The sequence below is a fragment of the Hyla sarda genome, chromosome 5, assembly GCF_029499605.1.
Source record: "Hyla sarda isolate aHylSar1 chromosome 5, aHylSar1.hap1, whole genome shotgun sequence".
Lineage (NCBI taxonomy): Eukaryota > Metazoa > Chordata > Amphibia > Anura > Hylidae > Hyla > Hyla sarda.
The window spans coordinates 216,420,269-216,447,987 of NC_079193.1; the positions used below are offsets into that span (position 1 = coordinate 216,420,269).

A 27,719-nucleotide genomic window follows, 5' to 3' on the forward strand; every position below is an offset into this window, starting at 1 on the left:
CAGGAAAAAAACTTTTTTATATATATATATCAACTGGCTCCAGAAAGTTAAACAGATTTGTAAATTACTTCTATTAAAAAATCTTAATCCTTTCAGTACTTTTGAGTTTCTGAAGTTAAGGTTGTTCTTTTCTGTCTAAGTGCTCTCTGATGACACGTGTCTCGGGAAACGCCCAGTTTAGAAGAGGTTTGCTATGGGAATTTGCTTCTAAATTGGGCATTTCCCGAGACAGTGGTCATCAGAGAGGACTTAGACAGAAAAGAACAACCTTAACTTCAGAAGCTCATAAGTACTGAAAGGATTAAGATTTTTTAATAGAAGTAATTTACAAATCTGTTTGACTTTCTGGAGCCAGTTGATATATATATATATAAAAAAAAGTTTTTTCCTGGAATACCCCTTTAATGAGCAATACATTTAGTCTATTCACTTCAATGGAATTCCTGCATCTGTGTGAATAGGACAGCGTAATCCAATTGAAGTGAATTGTCTATAAATTCCTGCAGAATTCCCTGCAGTATTCAGTGCATAAATTCTGCCTTGTAAACCTGGCCTAAGGCCGCGTTCACACGATGGAAATTCTGCATGTCCGCATTTGTTTTTGCAGAATTCGGCATCTTTTTCCGCATTTGCAGAATTGATGCAGAATTGATGCTGTGGAATCCAGATGCCTTCTGCATGATTCCGCAGCACAGTAAAGTCGGGTTCACACGGCAGAATTTCTGAACAACATTTAGCATGAAAGTTCTGCATGAATTTATACCCAATACACTTCAATGGGATTCCTGCTGTGGAAATTCTGCTGTGTGAATGCGACAGTGGAATCCCATTGAAGTGTATTGGCTATAAATTCATGCAGAATTCCGTGCAGAAATTCTGCTGTGTGAATGTGGCCTTTAAAAGATGGAAAACGTGGAATTCTGCACAAATTCTGCATGCATTCCACGCAATTTACGGAATTTCTGCACCAATTCCACACAAATTTAATCCCCATTGACTTTAATGGGATTCCGCAGCAAAAGTCCAGAAAAATATAAGACCGGACTTATATTTTTCCGGAGCGCGGAAAGCAGGATTTCCGCAGCAGAAGTTCTGCTGTGTGAATGACCATGCGAAATTGCATTAAAGTGAATGGGCAATAAATTTATGCAGAATTTCATACAGAAAATTAATGTGGAATTCCGAGTGGAATTTCCGTCATGTGAACGAGGCCTAAGAGTCCTGCTTAACCTGTCTGCACCTAATGATTGACAACTTTCCCGGTATCGGTGTGATTTTGAAATGGTGTCTGTCAACCTTTGTGGGTGGGGTGATCAGAACCTATGTGTTTTTCTTTGAAATATGATATTTTTGTGATTTTTTTCAGGGCTATCTAGGGATGACTGGTGATCCTGGAGAACAAGGGATAAAGGTGAAGTATCAGATTTAATATGAGTGTTTGTGCATAACCATACAACAAAAGGAATCATTGTAAACAACATATTGACGGTGCAATTATTAGCACTCATCTTCTGCTATTTTCTTACCTTTTCTAGGTAAATATTGGGAGGATAGGTTCCTGATTCATCTCCATGTATTGAAAATAAAAAAACTACTAAACTGTTAAAATATCTCCTGGGTGAAATTTTCAAGGCAACAGGCATGGCATCTGCTTTGGTGGTCAGAAGCTGAGGGTATCCACCTCCAACCTAAAAAACCCTCAGAAATCATGGGTATTTTAACCCATTAAGATATGTTCACATTTAGTTTTTTTAAAGTAAAATTTCAAACAGTATACAAAAAACTGCTATAATAATATATATATATATATATATATATATATATATATATATATATATATATATATATAGACACCGGTCTAGATGAATACGTGTTAAGCTTTATTCATCAGCTGCAGCTTGCACCCATATCACCCATAACTAGGAGTGCGGTCCTCTTGTGGGGTAAATATATATACCGGTATATATAATGCTATGGACACATTTCAAATGGGCTTTTTTTTCATGTTTTATTGGTTACCTTGAGTTAAAAATGTAAATGCAAGTTGGAGTCTGCAGTCTTTATTTCCTAAATAATTCCTGCCCCTCTGATATTCAGTTTGCTTCTTAGGCTGCATTCACACCATGTTTTTGCAATACAGTTCCTGTATACGTTTTCTATGTGAAAACCGTATGGAACCGTATTGGAAACCGTATGCATTGACTCTCCAGTGAAAACCGTATGCCAGAAGATGCATCAGGTTGTGTCCGTTTTTTCAACCTGTACGGTTTTGTCAGGTTTTTTTCCTGTACCCAAAACCGTAGTCTACCACGGTTTTAGGTCCGGTTGAAAAACTGTATTAAACCGTATATGTTTTTTTTAACATGGGAGTCAATGGGAACCGTACAGAACTGTATGTGCATATGGTTCTATCCGGTTTTCATTATATGGTTTTTGACTTTGCACAGTTTTTTTTCTTGGAATTTCAATCAAACAAGTAAAACTTTATTCAAAATGGAGTGAAAAGTTAAAAACGTATAAGTTTTTTTCTTAAAAAACAGATGCAACCGGATGTCATTTTTCAAACCGTATACGGGTTAACATTTGTACACACGTTTTGATACAGTTTAGTCAGGTTTTGAGGAATCCGTTTTTCCTCAAAAACCTGATACGGGAACTGTATTGCAAAAACGTGGTGTGAATGCAGCCTTAGTTCAGTTTTGAACTGCTGAAAGCTGTAAATCGCTTTCTATGTAGAAGACAGGAGCTTGTTCACAGTCCTGTACAGTACACAAAGTGTCCAAAACAAGTGCCCTCACCTGGTGTCCAAAAGAGCAGTGATCCCTGGCATGTGTAAAGGGCAATATAGGACATGTAGTACCTCACAGTACTGTAGAGAAGAGTAACCAGACAGCCAGTCAGTGCGTGCACTTCAGTAATACAGGTGTTTTACCAGAGATATGTCCATTCTGATTGGTCAGATCTTCCAGCCATTGACATGTTTCACAGATCTGGACTGTCCGTAGCATTGTATGTTGAGTCTGGTTACAAGTAGGGTTTTGAGTATGCTGCGAGGGATAAATAATGTCTTATTGGACATAACAATACTATCATATTGGACATGGTAATACCAATCATCTATACATTGGCATACTAACAGAAAGGTATGCCAATGCGCACCGCAACATACAAAGGATAGGGCATAAGTGTCAGATCGTGGACGATCCGACCACTGGGACCCCCGCAATCTCCTGCATATGTTTTTTTTTAAAGAATTTTTGTAAGCTGACACTTCCTGTTCTGTAGATTTTACTTTCTGTCCTTCCTTGTCATCATGCAGAATTACAGTAAAAGTTCATAGGGTCAGCTCTAGTCTATTATTAACAAGTTCCTGGGGCCTGCTATTAAGCATATCTCTAGATGCTGATATCAATAGGTCAAGCAATATGGCTGCCCCAATAATGATACAAATAGGGGGAGATTTATCAAAACCTGTCCAGAGGAAAAGTTACTGTGTTGCCCATAGCAACCAATCGGATTGCTTCTTTCATTTTGCAGAGGCCTTGTTAAAAAATGAAAGATGTGATCTGATTGGTTGCTATGGGAAACTCAACAACTTTTCCTTTGGACAGGTTTTGATAAATCTCCGCCATAATGAAATAAAAAAAATGTACGATCAGAAAATAGAAGCAATTTAGAAAAAAGAACATGTTTTAGGATCTCCCTATAGTATCGCACTTCACTCTTAAATAAGAGCAATTCACTTTTGGGTTTAATATTGCCTAAGAGCCTTGTGATATCCTTCATCAATCATTATATATTAAAAAGGTGAAACTAAGGAAACCTTTGCACTGCTTGTAAAAAGATTCATCCAAAATAAGTTATTACTTTTGGGCCCCGTCGTATTTATACAAAGTAGAGAAATCACTTTAAATTAACATGATGGAAGCAAAACAACTCAAGAAGTTTTATTTAAACTTAACAAGTCTGACTAAAAGGCTCTTTCCACTATTCATGAAAATCAACTGTTGTGCCATTTTTACATGGCAGAATTTGGTCCAGTATTTTACATCTGTATTTGTGAACAAAAACAAGGAGTGGGTCCAAAATACTGCGGTACAATTCTTTTAGGTTCCACTCCTAGTATTGACTTACAAATATCAAGACAAAATACTGACCAAAAAACTGCTATGTAAAAGTGGCCTTCAGCTGCTTTCATACGCATTTTGCTGCATTTATAACAGCATTTTTGTGCATTTTTTGTGGCTGGATTGTACAAAAAAGCCATAACTTTTGTATTTTTCCATCTGTAGATATATGAGTTTTTTTTGCAGCGTTAATTGTACTTTGTATTTACTCCTTTAATTTTGCAAAGAAAAAATATTTGTGAAGTTAACGTAAATTTTGCAAGTTCTAGGGAGTTTGTTAGGCAGCGCACTTTACGCTACAACTGCCGATGATTTTCTGAGCTGGTCTTCACAGAAGCTCTTTTCCGAGGATGGGTGCCAGAGCGCGTTGAGGATAGATGAGTAGCCAATCCCGGTACAGGAGATTGCGGAGGGCCCCAGTGATCAGAAATGTATTCCCTAGATAAATTTTATTTCTCCAGAGTATCCCTTTAACCTAGGGACAATTTATGACAAGAAATGTTACAAAGATAATTTAATTATCGCTAGAAAAGGGGCTCAAGTAAATAGTCGAAATACAATATTTGCATTAAAGGGGTTATCCAGGAAAAAAGATTTTTTTATATATCAACTGGCTCCAGAAAGTTAAAAAGATTTGTAAATTACTTCTATTAAAAAATCTTAATCCTTTCAGTACTTATGAGCTTCTGAAGTTAAGGTTGTTCTTTTCTGTCTAAGTGCTCTCTGATGACACGTGTATCGGGAAACGCCCAGTTTAGAAGCAAATCCCCATAGCAAACCTCTTCTAAAATGGGCGGTTCCCGAGACACGTGTCATCAGAGAACACTTAGACAGAAAAGAACAACCTTAACTCCAGAAGCTCATAAGTACTGAAAGGATTAAGATTTTTTTTATAGAAGTAATTTACAAATCTGTTTAACTTTCTGGAGCCAGTTGATATATAAAAAAAAGTTATTTTTCCTGGAATACCCCTTTAAATAGATATTTATGATATATTAAAGGAATCCTTTTGATTTTCAGGGCATAACAGGATTGTCTGGGATACCTGGCTTCCGTGGGACTGATGGGAAAGACGTGAGTTACCATATTGTGTGATACTGGATTGGTACCCTATTGATCCCTGCCTGTAAAGGGAGCTTTCAACAATTAAAGGGGTACTCCGCTGCTCAGCGTTTGGAACAAATTTTTTCCGAATGCTGGAGCCGGCGCCGGGAACTTGTGACGTCGTAGCCCCGCCCTCATGACATCACACCCCACCCCCTCAATGCAAGTCTATGAGAGGGGGCATCACGCCCCCTCCCATAGACTTGCATTGAGGGGGTGGGGTGTGACGGCATGAGTGGGCGGGGCTATGACGTCACAAGCTCCCGTCGCTGATTCTGGCGTTCGGAACAGTTTGTTCCAAACGCTGAACAGCGGAGTACCCCTTTAAACCTATGTCTAATAAATAAACACATATTGGTAAATAAAGTTTTTTTTTACCCTTCAGTGGTATTTTATGCTTTCCTTCTGTTTTTAATGCAAACTGTCTACTTTGCTGGGCTGGAAACAACAGAGTAGACAGTTTGCATTAAAGGTTTGCGGAAAGGTAGCAAAATAACCTTATTTACCAATGTGTTTATTTAATATATATTTGAAAATAGGTTTGATCATCAGACACTCCCTTTACGCAGCTAATTACTGCATGCATTCGGTAATTAGCTGCAGCGTGTGAACACAGCCTAAAGTTCTAATTCTCTGATTTGTGAATTCACAGGGGGTTAATGGAGTACGTGGCAAAGAAGGTGATTTAGGGCTAATAGGACAAAAGGTATGTAGTATATGTCCACAGCTAACATACATGGGGCAGTTTGGCACACATCTTTTGAATGCTTTAATATTTTCAGGTAGCAGGATCATTTTGGTGATAAAAATAAGTATTTACTAAGAGTGGATGCATACTGGTAGTGTCCACTGCAGAGTTTCTCATCTGGATTTGCATATTCGCTAAATAGGACCGTATCCTAATGTGCAGGATTTTGCTGTGAAAGTGTTGCTGATCCACAGCAAAATATGCACCTGTCAATTTTTAAATACATAGATTTTTTTTTTCTTTTTACATTTTCAAAATGAACCTATTTTTTCTAGGGTGATATAGGATTAAAAAAATGGCAAAATCATGGCTTGTGCAAGAATTTTAAAGGAGTTAGTTTTACTCTATGTCAATGCAGGACAGATTTAGATCTTTGCATCAGAAAAAGAAGCTCCAATCGCTGCAAACATACAGGCCCTGATTTACTACGAGTGGGGTGTAGTTTCTTTGTGGGTTAAAATTCCCTACAAGTATTTTTCCACAGTATTTACTAATGTTTCCCTACGTTTTGCACTTTCCCCTAAATTTTTTACACATGCTTAAAGCTGGAGGGTTTTACTGAGCTCAAATCCACCAAATTTTCTGTGGAAATAGTAAATATGTTGATATTTTCCAAAAATTGTTGACACTCCCCCTTTTTTTAATGACCACGCCCCATTTCCCTAACAGACACACCCCTTTTTTAGGGTTTTCTAAGTAAAATGGAAAGTTGGTCTGGTTTTGACACAAATTCTGGCGTATGACCTGACAAAACAGGTCACGTTTACAATAGTAAATCAGGGCCATTGTGTATACTTATTGGGGGAGATTTATCAAAACCTGTGCAGAGGAAAAGTTGACCAGTTGCCCATAGCAACCAATCAGATCACTTCTTTCCTTTTTAGCAAAGCCTCTGCAAAATAAAATAAGCGATCTGATTGGTTGCTATGGGCAACTGGTCAACTTTTCCTCTGCACTGGTTTTGATAAATCTCCCCCATTAAGACTAAAGGAAGAAAGGGGTGTTCAAAACTAGGCACTCACTTTAAAGTGTACCTGTCTTTAGCAAAAACTTTTTATATAATGTAAATAATATCATGATATGTATATTGGTAAAAAAAAAAAAAAAGTGTTATGCGGTTTTGTCCGTTTTTTCCCCGTACTCAAAACCATAGCCTACCACGGTTTTTGGTCCGGGTGAAAAACCTTATTGAAACCGTATACGTTTTTTTAACATGGAAGTCAATAGGAACCGTACAGAACCGTATGTGTGTGCGGTTCCATACGGTTTGCACGGTTTGTGTGGTTCCATACGGTTTTGACTTTGCACAGTTTTTTTTCACCTTATTCATTGTTCAGACAAGAGCAAAGATGGACTCATGGCACTCGATGAAGATGCAAATTGAGAACGTCCTTTTGTCCCGTTACTTCTCCCCCTCCTGACGTCTTTATAATGCCTTAACCGGGAATAAAGTCGAATTTGCATCTTCATCGAGTGCCGTGAGTCCATCTTTGCTCTTGTCTGAACAAGGACTTAAAGCCTATGTCTGTCTTGGATCACAGATCACCCATACTGCTTAATACACCTACATGAGGTCAGTGAAAAGCTGGACTAGCGTTCATAAATCAGGTGTCATAATCTGGGAAACTAGCAGTGCCCAGATAATGTAGTGAAAAGTTAAAAACGTATACATTTTTTTTCTTAAAAAACTGATGCAACCGCACCACATTTTTCAAACCGTATACGCGTTAAAATTTGTACACATGTTTTGATACAGTTTATTATGGTTTTGAGGAATCCGTTTTTCATCAAAAACCTGATACGGGAACTGTATTGCAAAAACGTGGTGTGAATGCACTCTAAGCCGGGAGCGTGTCACAGAGCCTGAGTGTATACCAACAATTGAGTTTCTACCAATTAGACGCAGTGATGAAGTATAAAATATAACTTTTAACTTCTTCATCTGAGCCCTGCTTGTCCTCAGTGTACAGAGCCCAGCCTGTCCTCGGTGTACAGAGCCCTGCTTGTCCTCAGTGTACAGAGCCGTGCTTATCCTCAGTGTACAGAGCCCTGCTTTTCCTCGGTGTACAGAGCCCTGCTTCTCCTCTGTGTGCAGAGCCCTGCTTGTCCTCGGGGTACAGAGCCCTGCTTGTCCTCGGGGTACAGAGCCCTGCTTGTCCTCGGGGTACAGAGCCCTGCTTGTCCTCGGTCTACCGAGCCCTGCTTGTCCTCGGTCTACCGAGCCCTGCTTGTCCTCGGTCTACAGAGCCCTGCTTGTCCTCGGTCTACAGAGCCCTGCCTGTCCTCGGTGTACAGAGCCCTGCCTGTCCTCGGTGTACAGAGCCCTGCCTGTCCTCGGTGCACAGAGCCCTGCTTGTCCTCAGTGCACAGAGCCCTGCTTGTCCTCAGTGCACAGAGCCCTGCTTGTCCTCAGTGCACAGAGCCCTGCTTGTCCTCAGTGCACAGAGCCTTGCTTGTCCTCAGTGCACAGAGCCCTGCTTGTCCTCAGTGTACAGAGCCCTGCTTGTCCTCAGTGTACAGAGCCCTGCCTCTCCTCAGTGCACAGAGCCCTGCTTGTTCTTAGTGTACAGAGCCCTGCTTGTTCTTAGTGTACAGAGCCCTGCTTGTTCTTAGTGTACAGAGCCCTGCTTGTTCTTATTGTACAGAGCCCTGCTTGTTCTCAGTGTACAGAGCCCTGCCTGTCCTCAGTGTACAGAGCCCTGCTTGTCCTCAGGGTACAGAGCCCTGCTTGTCCTCGGTGCACAGAGCCCTGCTTGTCCTCGGTGCCAGAGCCCTGCTTGTCCTCGGTGCACAGAGCCCTGCTTGTCCTCAGTGCACAGAGCCCTGCTTGTCCTCAGTGCACAGAGCCCTGCTTGTCCTCAGTGTACAGAGCCCTGCTTGTCCTCAGTGCCCTGCTTGTCCTCAGTGCACAGAGCCCTGCTTTTCCTCGGTGTACAGAGCCCTGCTTGTCCTCGGTGTGCAGAGCCCTGCTTGTCCTCGGGGTACAGAGCCCTGCTTGTCCTCTGGGTACAGAGCCCTGCTTGTCCTCGGTCTACCGAGCCCTGCTTGTCCTCGGTCTACCGAGCCCTGCTTGTCCTCGATCTACAGAGCCCTGCTTGTCCTCGGTCTACAGAGCCCTGCCTGTCCTCGGTGTACAGAGCCCTGCCTGTCCTCGGTGTACAGAGCCCTGCCTGTCCTCAGTGTACAAAGCCCTGCCTGTCCTCAGTGTACAGAGCCCTGCTTGTCCTCAGTGCACAGAGCCCTGCTTGTCCTCAGTGCACAGAGCCCTGCTTGTCCTCGGTGCACAGAGCCCTGCTTGTCCTCGGTGCACAGAGCCCTTCTTGTCCTCGTGCACAGAGCCCTTCTTGTCCTCAGTGTACAGAGCCCTTCTTGTCCTCGGTGTACAGAGCCCTGCTTGTCCTCGGTGTACAGAGCCCTGCTTGTCCTCGGTGTACAGAGCCCTGCCTGTCCTCAGGGTACAGAGCCCTGCTTGTCCTCGGGGTACAGAGCCCTGCTTGTCCTCTGGGTACAGAGCCCTGCTTGTCCTCGGGGTACAGAGCCCTGCTTGTCCTCTGTGTACAGAGCCCTGCTTGTCCTCAGTCTACAGAGCCCTGCATGTCCTCAGTGTACAGAGCCCTGCTTGTCCTCGGTGCACAGAGCCCAGCTTGTCCTCAGTGTACAGAGCCCTGCCTGTCCTCAGTGTACAGAGCCCTGCTTGTCCTCAGGGTACAGAGCCCTGCTTGTCCTCAGGGTACAGAGCCCTGCTTGTCCTCAGTGTACAGAGCCCTGCTTGTCCTCAGTGTACAGAGCCCTGCTTGTCCTCAGGGCACAGAGCCCTGCTTGTCCTCAGTGTACAGAGCCCTGCTTGTCCTCAGTGCCCTGCTTGTCCTCGGTGCACAGAGCCCAGCTTGTCCTCGGTGCATAGAGCCCTGCTTGTCCTCGGTGCACAGAGCCCTGCTTGCCCTCGGTGCACAGAGCCCTGCTTGTCCTCAGTGCACAGAGCCCTGCTTGTCCTCAGTGCACAGAGCCCTGCTTGTCCTCGGTGCACCGAGCCCTTCTTGTCCTCGGTGTACAGAGCCCTGCTTGTCCTCGGTGTACAGAGCCCTGTCTGTCCTCGGGGTACAGAGCCCTGCTTGTCCTCGGGGTACAGAGCCCTGCTTGTCCTCGGGGTACAGAGCCCTGCTTGTCCTCGGTCTACAGAGCCCTGCATGTCCTCGGTCTACAGAGCCCTGCTTGTCCTCGGTCTACAGAGCCCTGCCTGTCCTCAGTGCACAGATCCCTTCTTGTTCTTAGTGTACAGATCCCTGCTTGTTCTCAGTTTACAGAGCCCTGCTTGTCCTTAGTGTACAGAGCCCTGCTTGTCCTCAGTGTACAGAGCCCTGCATGTTCTCAGTGCACAGAGCCCTGCTTGTCCTCAGTGTACAGAGCCCTGCTTGTCCTCAGTGCCCTGCTTGTCCTCAGTGCACAGAGCCCTGCTTGTCCTCGGTGTACAGAGCTCTGCCTGTCCTCGGTGCACAGAGCCCTGCTTGTCCTCAGTGCACAGAGCCCTGCTTGCCATCGGTGCACAGAGCCCTGCTTGCCCTCGGTGCACAGAGCCCTGCTTGCCCTCGGTGCACAGAGCCCTGCTTGTCCTCAGGGTACAGAGCCCTGCCTGTCCTCAGTGTACAAAGCCCTGCCTGTCCTCAGGTTACAGAGCCCTGCTTGTCCTCAGTGCACAGAGCCCTGCTTGTCCTCCGTGCACAGAGCCCTGCTTGTCCTGGGTGCACAGAGCCCTTCTTGTCCTCGGGGTACAGAGCCCTGCTTGTCCTTGGGGTACAAAGCCCTGCTTGTCCTCGGTCTACAGAGCCCTGCATGTCCTCGGTCTACAGAGCCCTGCTTGTCCTCAGTGTACAGAGCCCTGCTTGTCCTCAGTGCACAGATCCCTTCTTGTTCTTAGTGTACAGAGCCCTGCTTGTCCTCAGTGTACAGAGCCCTGCTTGTCCTCAGTGCACAGAGACCTGCTTGTCCTCAGTGTACAGAGCCCTGCTTGTCCTCAGTGTACAGAGCCCTGCTTGTCCTCAGTGCCCTGCTTGTCCTCGGTGCACAGAGCCCTGCTTGTCCTCGGTGCACAGAGCCCTGCTTGTCCTCGGTGCACAGAGCCCTGCTTGTCCTCGGTGCACAGAGCCCTGCTTGTCCTCAGTGCACAGAGCCCTGCTTGTCCTCAGTGTACAGAGCCCTGCTTGTCCTCAGTGTACAGAGCCCTGCTTGTCCTCAGTGCCCTACTTGTCCTCAGTGCACAGAGCCCTGCTTGTCCTCGGTGTACAGAGCCCTGCCTGTCCTCGGTGCACAGAGCCCTGCCTGTCCTCGGTGCACAGAGCCCTGCCTGTCCTCAGTGTACAGAGCCCTGCTTGTCCTCAGTGCACAGAGCCCTGCTTGCCCTCGGTGCACAGAGCCCTGCTTGTCCTCGGTGCACAGAGCCCTGCTTGTCCTCGGTGCACAGAGCCCTTCTTGTCCTCGTGCACAGAGCCCTTCTTGTCCTCGGTGTACAGAGCCCTTCTTGTCCTCGGTGTACAGAGCCCTGCATGTCCTCGGTGTACAGAGCCCTGCCTGTCCTCGGGGTACAGAGCCCTGCTTGTCCTCGGGGTACAGAGTCCTGCTTGTCCTCTGGGTACAGAGCCCTGCTTGTCCTCGGGGTACAGAGCCCTGCTTGTCCTCTGTGTACAGAGCCCTGCTTGTCCTCAGTCTACAGAGCCCTGCATGTCCTCGGTGTACAGAGCCCTGCTTGTCCTCGGTGCACAGAGCCCAGCTTGTCCTCAGTGTACAGAGCCCTGCCTGTCCTCAGTGTACAGAGCCCTGCTTGTCCTCAGGGTACAGAGCCCTGCTTGTCCTCAGGGTACAGAGCCCTGCTTGTCCTCAGTGTACAGAGCCCTGCTTGTCCTCAGTGTACAGAGCCCTGCTTGTCCTCAGGGCACAGAGCCCTTCTTGTCCTCGGGGTACAGAGCCCTGCTTGTCCTTGGGGTACAAAGCCCTGCTTGTCCTCGGTCTACAGAGCCCTGCATGTCCTCGGTCTACAGAGCCCTGCTTGTCCTCAGTGTACATAGCCCGGCTTGTCCTCAGTGTACAGAGCCCTGCTTGTCCTCAGTGCACAGATCCCTTCTTGTTCTTAGTGTACAGAGCCCTGCTTGTCCTCAGTGTACAGAGCTTCTTGTCCTCAGGGCACAGAGCCCTGCTTGTCCTCAGTGTACAGAGCCCTGCTTGTCCTCAGTGCCCTGCTTGTCCTCGGTGCACAGAGCCCAGCTTGTCCTCGGTGCATAGAGCCCTGCTTGTCCTCGGTGCACAGAGCCCTGCTTGCCCTCGGTGCACAGAGCCCTGCTTGTCCTCGGTGTACAGAGCCCTGCTTGTCCTCAGTGCACAGAGCCCTGCTTGTCCTCAGTGCACAGAGCCCTGCTTGTCCTCGGTGCACAGAGCCCTTCTTGTCCTCGGTGTACAGAGCCCTGCTTGTCCTCGGTGTACAGAGCCCTGTCTGTCCTCGGGGTACAGAGCCCTGCTTGTCCTCGGGGTACAGAGCCCTGCTTGTCCTCGGGGTACAGAGCCCTGCTTGTCCTCGGTCTACAGAGCCCTGCATGTCCTCGGTCTACAGAGCCCGGCTTGTCCTCGGTCTACAGAGCCCTGCCTGTCCTCAGTGCACAGATCCCTTCTTGTTCTCAGTTTACAGAGCCCTGCTTGTCCTTAGTGTACAGAGCCCTGCTTGTCCTCAGTGTACAGAGCCCTGCATGTCCTCAGTGCACAGAGCCCTGCTTGTCCTCAGTGTACAGAGCCCTGCTTGTCCTCAGTGCCCTGCTTGTCCTCAGTGCACAGAGCCCTGCTTGTCCTCGGTGTACAGAGCTCTGCCTGTCCTTGGTGCACAGAGCCCTGCTTGTCCTCAGTGCACAGAGCCCTGCTTGCCATCGGTGCACAGAGCCCTGCTTGCCCTCGGTGCACAGAGCCCTGCTTGCCCTCGGTGCACAGAGCCCTGCTTGTCCTCAGGGTACAGAGCCCTGCCTGTCCTCAGTGTACAAAGCTCTGCCTGTCCTCAGTGTACAGAGCCCTGCTTGTCCTCAGTGCACAGAGCCCTGCTTGTCCTCCGTGCACAGAGCCCTGCTTGTCCTGGGTGCACAGAGCCCTTCTTGTCCTCGGGGTACAGAGCCCTGCTTGTCCTTGGGGTACAAAGCCCTGCTTGTCCTCGGTCTACAGAGCCCTGCATGTCCTCGGTCTACAGAGCCCTGCTTGTCCTCAGTGTACATAGCCCGGCTTGTCCTCAGTGTACAGAGCCCTGCTTGTCCTCAGTGCACAGATCCCTTCTTGTTCTTAGTGTACAGAGCCCTGCCTGTCCTCAGTGTACAGAGCCCTGCTTGTCCTCAGGGTACAGAGCCCTGCTTGTCCTCAGTGTACAGAGCCCTGCTTGTCCTCAGTGTACAGAGCCCTGCTTGTCCTCAGTGTACAGAGCCCTGCTTGTCCTCAGTGCACAGAGACCTGCTTGTCCTCAGTGTACAGAGCCCTGCTTGTCCTCAGTGCCCTGCTTGTCCTCGGTGCACAGAGCCCTGCTTGTCCTCGGTGCACAGAGCCCTGCTTGTCCTCGGTGCACAGAGCCCTGCTTGTCCTCGGTGCACAGAGCCCTGCTTGTCCTCGGTGTACAGAGCCCTGCTTGTCCTCAGTGCACAGAGCCCTGCTTGTCCTCAGTGCACAGAGCCCTGCTTGTCCTCGGTGCACAGAGCCCTTCTTGTCCTCGGTGTATAGAGCCCTGCTTGTCCTCGGTGTACAGAGCCCTGCTTGACCTTGGGGTGCAGAGCCCTGCTTGTCCTCGGTTTACAGAGCCCTGCTTGTCCTCGGTCTACAGAGCCCTGCATGTCCTCGGTCTACAGAGCCCTGCATGTCCTCGGTCTACAGAGCCCTGCTTGTCCTCGGTCTACAGAGCCCTGCCTGTCCTCAGTGCACGGATCCCTTCTTGTTCTTTGTGTACAGAGCCCTGCTTGTCCTCAGTGCACAGAGCCCTGCTTGTTCTCGGTGCACAGAGCCCTGCTTGTCCTCGGTGCACAGAGCCCTTCTTGTCCTCGGTGTACAGAGCCCTGCTTGTCCTCGGTGTACAGAGCCCTGCCTGTTCTCGGTGTACAGAGCCCTGCTTGTCCTCGGGGTACAGAGCCCTGCTTGTCCTCAGTGTACAGAGCCCTGCTTGTCCTCAGTGTATAGAGCCCTGCTTGTCCTCAGTGCACAGAGCCCTGCTTGTCCTCAGTGTACAGAGCCTTGCTTGTCCTCAGTGCCCTGCTTGCCCTCGGTGCACAGAGCCCTGCTTGCCCTCGGTGCACAGAGCCCTGCTTGTCCTCAGGGTACAGAGCCCTGCCTGTCCTCAGTGTACAGAGCCCTGCATGTCCTCGGTGTACAGAGCCCTGCTTGTCCTCGGTGAACAGAGCCCTGCCTGTCCTCGGTGTACAGAGCCCTGCTTGTCCTCGGGGTACAGAGCCCTGCTTGTCCTCGGGATACAGAGCCCTGCTTGTCCTCGGTCTACAGAGCCCTGCATGTCCTCTGTCTATAGAGCCCTGCTTGTCCTCGGTCTACAGAGCCCTGCCTGTCCTCAGTGCACAGATCCCTTCTTGTTCTTAGTGTACAGAGCCCTGCTTGTCCTCAGTGTACAGAGCCCTGCTTGTCCTAAGTGTACAGAGCCCTGCTTGTCCTCAGTGCACAGAGCCCTGCTTGTCCTCAGTGTACAGAGCCCTGCTTGTCCTCAGTGCCCTGCTTGTCCTCAGTGCACAGAGCCCTGCTTGTCCTCGGTGTACAGAGCCCTGCCTGTCCTCGGTGCACAGAGCCCTGCTTGCCGTCGGTGCACAGAGCCCTGCTTGCCCTCGGTGCACAGAGCCCTGCTTGCCCTCGGTGCACAGAGCCCTGCTTGCCCTCGGTGCACAGAGCCCTGCTTGCCCTCGGTGCACAGAGCCCTGCCTGTCCTCAGTGTACAAAGCCCTGCCTGTCCTCAGTGTACAGAGCCCTGCCTGTCCTCAGTGTACAGAGCCCTGCTTGTCCTCAGTGCACAGAGCCCTGCTTGTTCTTAGTGCACAGAGCCCTGCTTGTTCTCAGTGCACAGAGCCCTGCTTGTTCTCAGTGTACAGAGCCCTGCTTGTCCTCAGTGTACAGAGCCCTGCTTGTCCTCAGTGTACAGAGCCCTGCTTGTCCTCAGTGTACAGAGCCCTGCTTGTCCTCAGTGCCCTGCTTGTCCTCGGAGCACAGAGCCCTGCTTGTCCTCGGAGCAAAGAGCCCGGCTTGTCCTTGGTGCACAGAACCCTGCTTGTCCTCGGAGCACAGAGCCCTGCTTTTCCGCGGTGCAAAGAGCCCTGCTTGTCCGCGGTGCAAAGAGCCCTGCTTGTCCGCGGTGCAAAGAGCCCTGCTTGTCCTCGGTGCACAGAGCCCTGCTTGTCCTCGGTGCACAGAGCCCTGCTTGTCCTCGGGGTACAGAGCCCTGCTTGTCCTCGGTGCACAGAGCCCTGCTTGTCCTCGGTGCACAGAGCCCTGCTTGTCCTCGGTGCACAGAGCCCTGCTTGCCGTCGGTGCACAGAGCCCTGCTTGCCGTCGGTGCACAGAGCCCTGCTTGCCCTCGGTGCACAGAGCCCTGCTTGCCCTCGGTGCACAGAGCCCTGCTTGCCCTCGGTGCACAGAGCCCTGCTTGTCCTCTGGGTACAGAGCCCTGCCTGTCCTCAGTGTACAAAGCCCTGCCTGTCCTCAGTGTACAGAGCCCTGCTTGTCCTCAGTGCACAGAGCCCTGCTTGTTCTTAGTGCACAGAGCCCTGCTTGTTCTCAGTGTACAGAGCCCTGCTTGTCCTCAGTGTACAGAGCCCTGCTTGTCCTCAGTGTACAGAGCCCTGCTTGTCCTCAGTGTACAGAGCCCTGCTTGTCCTCAGTGTACAGAGCCCTGCTTGTCCTCAGTGCCCTGCTTGTCCTCGGAGCACAGAGCCCTGCTTGTCCTCGGAGCACAGAGCCCGGCTTGTCCTTGTTGCACAGAACCCTGCTTGTCCTCGGAGCACAGAGCCCTGCTTGCCCTCGGTGCACAGAGCCCTGGTTGTCCGCGGTGCAAAGAGCCCTGCTTGTCCTCGGTGCACAGAGCCCTGCTTGTCCTCGGTGCACAGAGCCCTGGTTGTCCTCGGTGCACAGAGCCCTGCTTGTCCTCGGTGCACAGAGCCCTGCTTGTCCTCGGTGCACAGAGCCCTGCTTGTCCTCGGTGCACAGAGCCCTGCTTGTCCTCGGTGCACAGAGCCCTGCTTGTCCTCGGTGCACAGAGCCCTGCTTGTCCTCGGTGCACAGAGCCCTGCTTGTCCTCGGTGCACAGAGCCCTGCTTGTCCTCGGTGTACAGAGCCCTGCTTGTCCTCGGTGCACAGAGCCCTGCTTGTCCTCGGTGTACAGAGCCCTGCTTGTCCTCACTGCACAGAACCCTGCTTGTCCTCATTGTCCTTAAAATAAACACATTTTTTTAACCAATGTACATTACAAATATACATATATTTTTAATTTCTACATTATATCAAAAGTTTTTGCTAATGACAGGTACACTTTAAGAGCATGTTCTCACAGCTAAAATCCACACTAAGGCTGCTTTCACACTATAAAATTCATCCATTTTAACAATCCGTTTCATGTTCCGTTATGAAAACCCTGAAAATCGGCCATTAAATGTCCGTTAGAAAATCCCATACGTCCTTTAGAAAATCCCATTATAGTCTGTGGGATTTTTACATTATCCGTTTTAATCCGCTATAGTCCGTTATGAATAACGGACGTTATTTTGTGACGGAAGATAGTAAAGGAAGAAATAGTGCATGCACTATTTCTTCCGTTCATTCTCCTATCACAAAATAACGTCCGTTATTAATAACGGACTATAACGGATTAAAACGGATAATGTAAATATCCCATAGACTATAATGGAATTTCCTAACGGACGTATGGGATTTTCTAACGGACGTTTGATGGCCGATTTTTAGGGTTTTCATTTCGGAACATCAAGCGGATCTTTAAAACGGATGAATTTTATAGTGTGAAAGCAGCCTAATTTAGGGAATTTACTTTAATGGGAAATGCCATACAATGCTAAAGTGCTTTTCAAAAACCACACTGCAATTTTGCATGGAAAAAAAGTAACATGTAATCTTTCTCTGTGTTTCTGCATGGATTGTCTCATTAAAATAAATCGAACTTTGAGATTTGTGTCTCAATCTGCTATTAAATCCACATTAAAATGTACACGGATTTTCGATACAGATTCATTGTGTATTTTAGATATAGGATTTTCTACCTCTTCAGTTTGCTTTGTAAACAATCCCTAAGACTTTCAGAATAAACAAAGACATAATATGGTTTTATTTCTGGCAGCTCAATTCTCCTGTGTACTGTCTGTCATATAACAGTCACATAGAAATCTCATGAATATTGAATATACATGTATTTTTTCTATGGAAGTCGGTATGTAGCCCCAAACTAATTTTCCTAATTTTAGAAATAAGAATGCTTTTCAATTTCTCTCTGTTGATAATGTATCCTAATAATATGCTAACTATTTCTTTTAATTTATTTTGGATTTTTCATATTCTCAGAAATCATATGTCTACAGAAAAAACATGTTTTTTTTATTACAGGGAGACAAGGGAGACAGAGGTCCACCTGGTCCACCCGGTATTGAAGGGCCATTGGTAAGTGCGGTATATTTACAGTGATTGCATGATGTATATACAGTTTGTTTGTAGGCTGAATGTGTTGTCTGTGCAGGTTCATATTTATCTATCTTTATAACAGAATAGGCCTTTAAAAACCCTTTCCACATACATGTTAAAACTGTAGTTTGATAAAACCAGGTGAGCCTTATTTTAAGTTAGTATATTGTACAGTGGGGACCCCAGGTAAAAATTTGTATTAATGTGCATAAAGAAGCCAAGGAAAGATGGAAAAATCGCCAAAAGGCATCAAATTACAGATTAGAAATTCTTATAATATGTCAACAAAAGTTAGATTTTATTTCCATCAAAAAAAATGGCGTCTGCAAAAGTTTGGGTACCCAGCAGAATTTATAGCATGCACTGCCCCCTTTGCAAAGCTGAGACCTGTCAGTGTCATGGATTGTTCTCAATCATCATCTGGGGAGACCAGGGGATGTCAATCTCAAAGGTTTTAAATGCCCAGACTCATCTGACCTTGCCCCAACAATCAGCACCATGGGTTCTTCTAAGCAGTTGTCTAGAAATCTGAAACTGAAAATAGTTGACACTCACAAAGCTGAAGAAGGCTATAAGAAGATAGCAAAACATTTTCAGATGTCAATATCCTCTGTTCGGAATGTAATTAAGAAATGGCAGTCATCAGGAACAGTGGAAGTTAAAGCAAGATCTGGAAGACCTAGAAAAATATCAGACAGAACAGCTCGCAGAATTGTGAGAAAAACTATTCAAAACCCATGTTTGACTGCACAATCCCTCCAGAAAGATCTGGAAGACACTGGAGTTGTGGTACACTATTACACTATAAAGATATACTTGTACAAATATGGTCTTCATGGAAGAGTCATCAGAAGAAAACCTCTCGTACGTCCTCACCACAAAAATCAGCGTTTGAACTTTGCAAATGAACATATAGACAAGCCTGATGCATTTTGGAAACAAGTTCTGAGGACCGATGAGGTTAAAATTTAACTTTTTGGCCGGAATGAGCAAAGGTACGTTTGGAGAAGAAGAGGAACAGAATTTAATGAAAAGAACCTCTGTCCAACTGTTAAGCATGGGGATGGATCAATCATGCTTTGGGGTTGTATTGCAGCCAGTGGCACAGGGAACATCTCACTATTAAATGGAAAAATGGATTCAATAACATTTCAGCAAATTTTGGATGCTAACTTGATGCCATCTGTGAAAAAGCTGAAGTTAAAGAGAGGATGGCTTCTACAAATGGATAATGATCCTAAACACACCTCAAAATCCACAGGGGATTGCAACAAGAGGCGTAACCTGAAGGTTTTGCCATGGCCTTCACAATCTCCTGACCTCAACATAATTGAAAATCTATGGATAGACCTTAAAAGAGCAGTGCGTGACAGACAGCCCAGAAATCTCAAAGAAGTGGAAGACTTTTGTAAGGAAGAATGGGCAAAGATACCTCAAACAAGAATTGAAAGACTCTTGGCTGGCTACAAAAAGCGTTTACAAGCTGCGATACTTGCCAAAGGGGGCAGTACAAGATATTAACTCTGCAGGGTGCACAAACTTTTGCAGATGCCATTTTTTTGTTTTCTGTTATTTTGAAAGTGTAAATGATGGAAATAAAATCTAACTTTTGTTGACATATTATAAGAATGTCTAATCTGTAATTTGATGCCTTTTGGTGATTTTTCCATCTTTCCTTGGCTTCTTTATGCACATTAATACAAATTTTTACCTGGGGTGCCCAAACTTTTGATCCCCACTGTATAAAGAAAAAGTCTGCACTGCAGTATACCTACAAACATAGGTGTAAACTGCAGCCAACCAACTCAGCAATCCCACAATTTAATTTTAAATTAACTGCATTAAAAGAGTAGTCCAGTGGTGATTCAGTGGTTTACAACTTATCCCCTATCTTAAGGATAGGGGATAAGTTGCAGATCACGGGGGGTCCGACCCCTGGGGCCCCCTGCGATCTCCTGTACGGAGCCCCGACTGCCCGCGGGAAGGGGGCGTGTCGACCTCCGCACGAAGCGGCGGCCGACACGCCCCCTCAATACAACTCTATGGCAGAGCCGAAGCGCTGCCTTCGGCAATCTCCGGCTCTGCCATTGAGATGTATTGAGGGGAAGTGTCGGCCGCCGCCTCGTGCGGGGGTCGACACCCGCTATCTCGGCGGAGAGCCGGGGCCCCGTACAGAGAGATCGCATGTGGCCCCAGAGGTTGGACCCCCCGCGATCTCAAACTTATCCCCTATCCTTAGGATAGGGGATAAGTTTTTCACCACTGGACTACCCCTTTAATCTTAGTCCAGTAGTCACAGCGCAGTGGAAATCGGAGCTGGTTCTATCTACCACTGTGCCAACTTGAACAACGGAAATCGAAATTTGCCAGTGCAGCTTACTTTCGTAAAGGGGTAGGACATTTCTTCCTCATGTGCATGGTACTGTCTAGCACAGGTATACTCAACTATTTTTAGTGAGGGTCCGCTTATCCAGGTCTGCCAACCGGTGAAGGTCCGAGCTGAACGCTAAGGCCTGGTTCACAAATAGCGGCCTCAGTTCTATGAAGGAAAGTGCAAATGAGCAACTGAAGTGTGGAGGATGTATGCCCTAAATACTGCCACACACTGTACCCCTGAATATAACACTGCCACACACTGCACCCCTGAATATAATACTGCCACACACTGTACCCCTAAATATAACACTGCCACACACTGTACCACTGAATATAATACTGCCGCACACTGTGTCCCTGAATATAAAACTGCCACTCTCTGTATACCTGATATATTACTGCCACACTGTGTACCACTGAAAATATTTCTGCCACACTGTAGCTGCTGAATATAAAACTGCCACACACTGTACCCCTGGTATATTACTGCCGCACACTGTACCACTGAAAATAATTTTGCTACACACTGTACCCGCTGAATATAATACTACCACACACTGGGACCCTGGTATATTACTGCCACATACTATTCCCCTGCAATATTACTGCCACACGCTATTCTCCTGCAATATCACTGCCATATTCTATGACAAAAACTGTGCCCTGTACTGACTTATTGTACCTCTGTGCCCCAAATAATTGATGCCACTGTGCCCTCAGAATTAATTATGCCACTATGCCCAAAGAATTAAGGATGCCACTGTGCCCCCAGAGTTAATGATGCCACTGTGCTGCACAAAATTAATGATGCCACTGTGCCCCAGAATTAATAATGCCACTATGCACCCAGAATTAAGGATGCCACTGTGCCCCCAGAATTAATGATGCCATTGTGCTGCACAAACTTAATGATGCCACTGTGCCCCCAGAATTAGTGATGCCATTGTGCCCCTAGAATTAATGATGCAACTGTGCTGCACAGAATTAATGATGCCGCTGTGCCCCCAGAATTAATGATGCCACTATGCCACCAAAATAATGATGCCACTATGCCCCTGGAATTAATGATCCCACTGTTCCCCCAGAATTAATGATCCCACTGTGCCCCCAAAATTCAAGATGCCACTGTTCCCCCAGAATTAATGATGCCACTGTGCCCCCAAAATTAATGATGCCTCTGTGCCCCCAGAATTAATGATCCCACTGTGCCCCCAGAATTAATGATCCCACTGTGTCCCCAAAATTAAAGATGCCACTGTGCCCTCAGAATTAATGATGCCACTGTACCCCCAAAATAATGATGCCACTGTGCCCCAAAATTAATGATCCCACTGTGTCCCCAAAATTAAAGATGCCACTGTGCCCCCAGAATTAATGATGCCACTGTTCCCCCAAAATTAATGATGCCACTGTGCCCCCAGAATTAGTGATGCCACTGTGCCCCCAAAATGAATGATGCCACTGTGTCCCCAGAGTTAATGATCCCACTGTGCCGCACAGAATTAATGATGCCACTGTGCCCCCAGAAATAGTGATGCCATTGTGCCCCCATAATTAGTTATGCATCCGTGACCCCAGAATTAATGATGTCACTGTGCCCCCAGAATTAATGATGTCACTGTGCGCCCAGAACTTTGCCACTGTGACTCTCCAGCTGTTGCAAACTACAACTCCCATCATGCACAGACAGAACATCATGATGGGAGCTGTAGTTCTACAACAACTGGAGAGTCACACATGGGGGAACACACATTTGTACAGAGCAGATGATGCAGGCAGTGCTAATCACGCCACCTGCATCATAGGAGATGCGCCAGCGGCTGGGCAGGTAACACAGTGTTCCCTCGCTCCAGCCGCGGCTATTCATTTGTATCGGTGTCTAAAAGACACCTATACAATTGAATGAGGGGAGATCCGCGGTCCGACAGTTGAGTTCCCCTCGTCTAGCATAATTCCAGGGGCCTTAACAATTGATGTACAGTTATCACATACTTACACAGTGGATGAGACTGGGATTTATATCAGTCTATTACAAATCATATGAAATTCTTTTCTCTGTATATTATTTATTTATATAGCGCCCTTGGTTCCAGGGCATTTTACATATGATATTGGTAACAGGACATAACACTAACTTAGGGACAGTGAACATTACACAGATTAACTTGCCGACTGACACAGAGGGGGGAGAGTACCCTGCCCGCAAGGACTTATAATTAACCGTCTCAGCTCTTGCTGCTAGTAGAAAGGGCACAATAGTCAATATGAGATGTCCAGCTGAATCAACTACTATAGCATGAGCAGTTCTGAAATAAACTAATTTAATACATTAAATTCTGTCATTGAAATGGAGATTGCACTAGTGTACTACTAACGTAACAAACTCATAAAATGAGTAGATTAGAGGTGTTTGATTTAATTTAATACTAGTAACAAAAGTATTAATATATAACAACAGGAAGACAATTAAGTAGTGAACTTCTTAAAAAACATCCCAAAATGAATGTTATAACACAGTTAGCTTTAGGAGCATTCCATGTCTACAGCAGGGCTGCCTGGAAATATTTAGAATTTTGGCAGGTTAACAAAAGACTGTTGTAAATTAGGATAGAATTAAGTTAAAAGTTAGATTGTAGTAATAATGTTTGCCTGTAACAGAGAAAAAATTATAAATCTATAGTATAATACTCATTAAAAGGATTGTCCCACAATGGACATTAGTCAGCTCTTCACAGCATAGGTTATTTATGTTTGATCAATGGGGGGAAAGCACTGACAGGACTTCCAGGATCACCAGAATGGAAGCCATGAGCCCCCTATTTCTCTTCAATGCACAATCAAAGTAAAAAGAACCTGAATGGAAGGGAGGTTGATCATGTGCATTGTTTAATTCAGGGTTCATGGCGCTGTACTTGACTGTCTTTATCAGTCCCGTAGATAGTGAATAATGTGGCACCGTGCATCCTGGCCATTTTTGACCTGCCTCTTTAAACTGTAGAATGTAGGTGTAGAAATCTGCATATATATACACATACATATATATATATATATATATATATATATATATATATATATATATATATACCAATTAGTGCATTAAAATTGGAAAGCTTACTGGCACCCTACCCCAGATCCACCCCTAAGTAGAGATATGCATTATGGGGAGAATTTTTTAATGCTTACACCAGAAATTGAAATTAGAAAGCCTCCTACCCCCCCCCCCCCCCCCCATTCTTCCTTGAGTATAGATAGTATAGATATACGTTATGACTGTTAGAAAACATCTTATAAGATATATACTGGGTATTTCAAAAGAAACTATTTTATTTTTACAGTTATACTCATTGTCTTTATAGGGTGCACAGGGTGCAAGAGGAGATGATGGAATCCCTGGAAAACCCGGACCACCGGGTCTCAAAGGTCCCAAGGTAAATAACCTAGAGATAATATTGATTGGTTTTTCTACAAAAAAAAGTTTATGCAAATGAAGCCCAACAATCTCCCCACCCACATTTGCACAAGCCAACATTCAATCATATCCACTATTCAGAAATGTATCATTATATATATAAACAAGCTATATGCATTCAAAACATTGGGCCATCAATAAAAGATTTTTCAAAAACGGTATACTTTAAAAAAGACCTGTAGCCAACCCAAAAAATAGATATTACTATCATTAAATAGTTTAGCGTGCCCTGATCACACGTCTTTTCATAGTTTCTTTATACACCTGAAATATGAGGATTTATAGTTTATCTGACAATTGAGGGAATCAATCAGATTGTGAGTGTGAACGTAATTTAAATAATGGGAGTAAATATCAATATCAAATGGGAGTAAATATCAAATGATGGGCGAAATTATACAGTCAGGAAGTTGTACACCGAGGGCAGTATATTACGCACCCACTGACCATATAATTCTGTTCATCGTCACTTCCATTATTAAAATTAAGCCCATGCCCATTGGAGCAATTTTTGGCAGACAAGTTATAAACTTGTATATCTTAGGAAGGGGAAGGGCGTATCAAGAAACTGGGAAAAAAAATAAAAACGTTTCAGGAGATCCAGCTATATAGTACCAGTAACATCTCATATATATACACACACACACACACACACACATATATATATATAATTTTTATGTATTTATGTTTTCCTGGATAAACCTTGGTTGGTGTAATGTTTCCTCCTCCTTTTTATGCAGGGCTCACAAGGGGATATTGGAGATGATGGCATAAAGGTATTGTCTGTTTTTTTAAAATTATTTTTTCATTTAATATTGTTTGACCAATGTTATTACATTACATTTTACCCATTTACAGACCTCCAAAGTGCTAACTAACCAGGAAATGAACAGCTGAGCCAAACCATCCCAGAAAAACTAAGTCTAATAAACTAATAGGTCAATAGTGCCAGAAAGGATGTGATATAACTTTTCTCAGCTCTGTTAAATGGATTCTGTTATGGGAGAAACATAATTGACTAGTTATGTATTATGCTGACTTATTGATTGCTGTTAAATGCAAGGTACATGGGTTATTTTAGATTAAAAAAAAAACACATTTTACTGTATATCAGTTAGGTACAAACCAAAAAACATAGCCCATGCAGTTGCTATGGGCTCATTAAGAAAGTTATACCAGAAATGTTGGCCCTTTCTCATTGTCCCTTTTGTTATATCCTTACTACCAACACTCCATAAATAGCAAAAGGATGTTTAAATACTAAATTTGGGTTGTATGGTGAACAAAGTGTTTTTGTCTTTTAATAGGGTCCTCTCCTCTCTATGTTTCATTTTTGTATGTTGCAATTGACTTTTACTCTACTGGATACGTTGAAATGCTGATAAACATCACTTGTCCAGCTGGATTAACAAGGAAAGCAGCATGCTGACAAGGGGGCAAATACTATAGCAGAGCATTTATCCAATACACAAAAATAGTATTCAGTGGGAATATTTGCAGATCTACTCTACTGTTCTGGATAGGAACCTAGTTTCCTAGAGCAAAGATTGGCCCAGGATCATGGAAGACAGCCCAAGTGGTATGACACTTCCATTTCCAACAATATTACTAGTGGCCTCCTGTTTGCACTTGTGCACAGTCAGGTTATTATTGTAATCTATTTCCCAGAAGTATTAAAGGTTTGATTGAAGCATCTCTGCCTTCTCTATACCTACTTTCATTCATTAAGAAAGTGTTTTCTAACAACAGACAATGTGCACATAAAGGTGTTCAGACATATGATGATGGAATATAAGAAACCTGTACTGTTTTTGCTCAAAATGCAGGAAATAAGTCTACATGGAATAGATATTTTTAATATTACAGGGGGCATAACTTAAAGGGGAGTGGAGGTAACTATCGCACCTAGGCCCGGATGCCTGAGGGGCCCAAAGACCCCTTTGCCACATAAGAAAACTCTTGTCATGTAAATGGCACATGGCATGGGGCCCTGAAGTAAATTTTTCAGTCGACACAGGAGCCTTAATTTACACCAGTTATTGAACTGCTGTGTTTTCAGCTGATAAAATCTTCTTTGGTTTCCACCTTTAATAATAAATGCAAAGCTCCTTCCTATTTTAAGAAACCAATAGAACAATAAACCCCTCCCCCCATTTTGAAATGCATTTTGCGATTAAAAGGGTTATCTAGACACAAGGAGGTTTGTTTTTTTAATCCTGGGTAACCCTGGATAACCCAATGTTCAGAGAAACGCAATATAGATAATTCAAATAGATAACATAAATAGACAATAAAACTAGTGTAGCAGTTATAATAAGCATGAATGAGTGGCAGATGAGTAAAGGAGCCAGGGCCATGCCTGCAGGAGCCTACAGTACAAGTGAAAGGGAATCAACACAGAAGAAGGCTGGAGTTGCTTGTATAGTGTAAATAGGGTTATTGCAAGTTGCAAACCTTTCTAAAGAGTTGGGATTTCAGATAACTAGGTGAAGAAGTTGGGTTTTCAGATAACTAGGGGAAAAAGGAGAGTGAGAGTAGTAGTCCAGGCAAGCTATGAGTGCAAAGCTTATAGCATGACATGTAGCAGGGTGGTCTGGCTAACCTGATGAGTCCCCTGTGAGCCTATGCAACATTTTTGTCAATATGGGTGTAACACCGAGCGCTCCGGGTCCCGATGCTTCCCCGGAGTGCTTGCGCAGTTACTCTGCTTGCAGCGCTCCGGTCGGCGCTGCTGACCAAAAGCGCTGCTACCCTGTCACCGGAGGGGATGCGATCCGCGGGACGGGACGTGCCCGCTCACGGATCGCATCCCATTTCTCTTCTCACCCGCTCCGTCCTTCCTCTGTCCCTGCCTGGCGCGCGCGCGCCGGCTCTCTGAAATTTAAAGGGCCAGTGTACCACTAATTGGTGCCTGGCCCAATCTAGTCCAATCACTGTTTTCCCTATAAAACATCACTTCTCCTTCCTGTCCCTGCCGGATCTTGTTGCCTAGTGAAAGCGTTCCAGTGTGTCCTTGCCTGTGTTTCCAGAATCTCTGCTGTTGCCCCTGACTACAAACCTTGCCGCCTGCCCTGACCTTTCTGCTACGTCTGACCTTGCCTTGTCCTTTTGTACCGCGCCATCTCAGCCGCCAGAGAGGTTGAGTCGCTATTGGGAGGAACGACCTGGGGGTTACCTGCCGCAGCAAGTCCATCCCGCTTTTCGGCGGGCTCTGGTGAATACCAGTAACCCCTTAGACTCCGTTCCCCTGGTACGGCCCACGCCATCACCTCTCTGGTACAGAGGATCCACTTCCAGTGTCCTCATCCTCCGCCAACCCGGATCCTGACAGTAGATCCGGCCATGGATTCCGCTGAGATGCCGCTACCTAGCCTTGGAGACCTTCCCTCCGTTGTGGCCCTACAGTCTCAACAAGTGGTCCAACAATGACATCAGTTGTCACAACTGACTGCAATGGTTCAGCAACTTCTGACTCTACAGCCATCTTCTCTGCCAGTTCCTCAACGGCAAGCTGCCGCTTCCAGCACCAGAGTCAGTCTTTCTCTTCCGGATAAGTTTGATGGGGACTCTCACTCCGCTTTGGGACCGCAACGATCCTGCCACCGCTTCAGTCCAGACCTTCTTCTCAGAAATACGCTCTGTTTTTGAGGAACCAGCCCGGGTTTCTTCTGCCGAGACGGCCTTGTTGGATCTTGTTCAAGGAAACTCTACAGTGGGCGATTACGCCATTCAGTTTTGGACTCTTGCCTCAGAATTAGCCTGGAATAATGAGGCTCTCTGCGCGACCTTCAAGAAGGGTTTATCCAGCCACATCAAAGATGTTCTGGCCGCATGAGAGATACCCTCAACCCTGTCTAAGCTAATCCATTTGGCCACCCGCATTGATATGCGTTTTTCAGAAAGGCGACAGGAGCTACGCCAAGAAAAGGATCTCGTTCACACCAGGCGGTTTCCCCGCCCAACACCTCTCTTCCAGCATCCGCTGCAACCTGTTACTGTGCCTTCCGTCGAGGAGGCTATGCATGTGGAACGGTCTCGCCTGACCCAACAAGAGAGGACTCGCCGTAGGAATGAGAACCTTTGCCTTTACTGTGCGAGCTCCGAGCATTTCCTGAAGGACTGTCCTATTCGTCCTCCGCGTCTGGGTAGACGCACGCACCTAGTAAACGTGGGAGAGGCATTACTGGGTGTGGATTCTACCTCTCCACGC

General features: G+C 46.1%; 1 protein-coding gene and 1 long non-coding RNA gene across 2 annotated transcripts in view; one reads left to right on the forward strand and one right to left on the reverse strand.

Moving 5' to 3' along the window:
* Positions 1 to 27,719, forward strand: part of LOC130273792 (collagen alpha-1(IX) chain-like) — a 111,284-nt gene that overhangs the window by 63,611 nt on the left and 19,954 nt on the right. Inside the window, exons 16-21 of the mRNA XM_056521121.1 lie at positions 1,367 to 1,411; positions 5,148 to 5,201; positions 5,884 to 5,937; positions 17,590 to 17,643; positions 23,397 to 23,468; positions 24,250 to 24,285. Coding sequence (XP_056377096.1) covers positions 1,367 to 1,411; positions 5,148 to 5,201; positions 5,884 to 5,937; positions 17,590 to 17,643; positions 23,397 to 23,468; positions 24,250 to 24,285 — 315 coding nt within the window. The remainder of the gene's footprint in view (positions 1 to 1,366; positions 1,412 to 5,147; positions 5,202 to 5,883; positions 5,938 to 17,589; positions 17,644 to 23,396; positions 23,469 to 24,249; positions 24,286 to 27,719) is intronic.
* Positions 18,189 to 27,719, reverse strand: part of LOC130273793 (uncharacterized) — a 131,333-nt gene continuing 121,802 nt past the window's right edge. The window contains exon 3 of the long non-coding RNA XR_008844123.1: positions 18,189 to 18,334. This is a non-coding gene — a long non-coding RNA (uncharacterized LOC130273793). The remainder of the gene's footprint in view (positions 18,335 to 27,719) is intronic.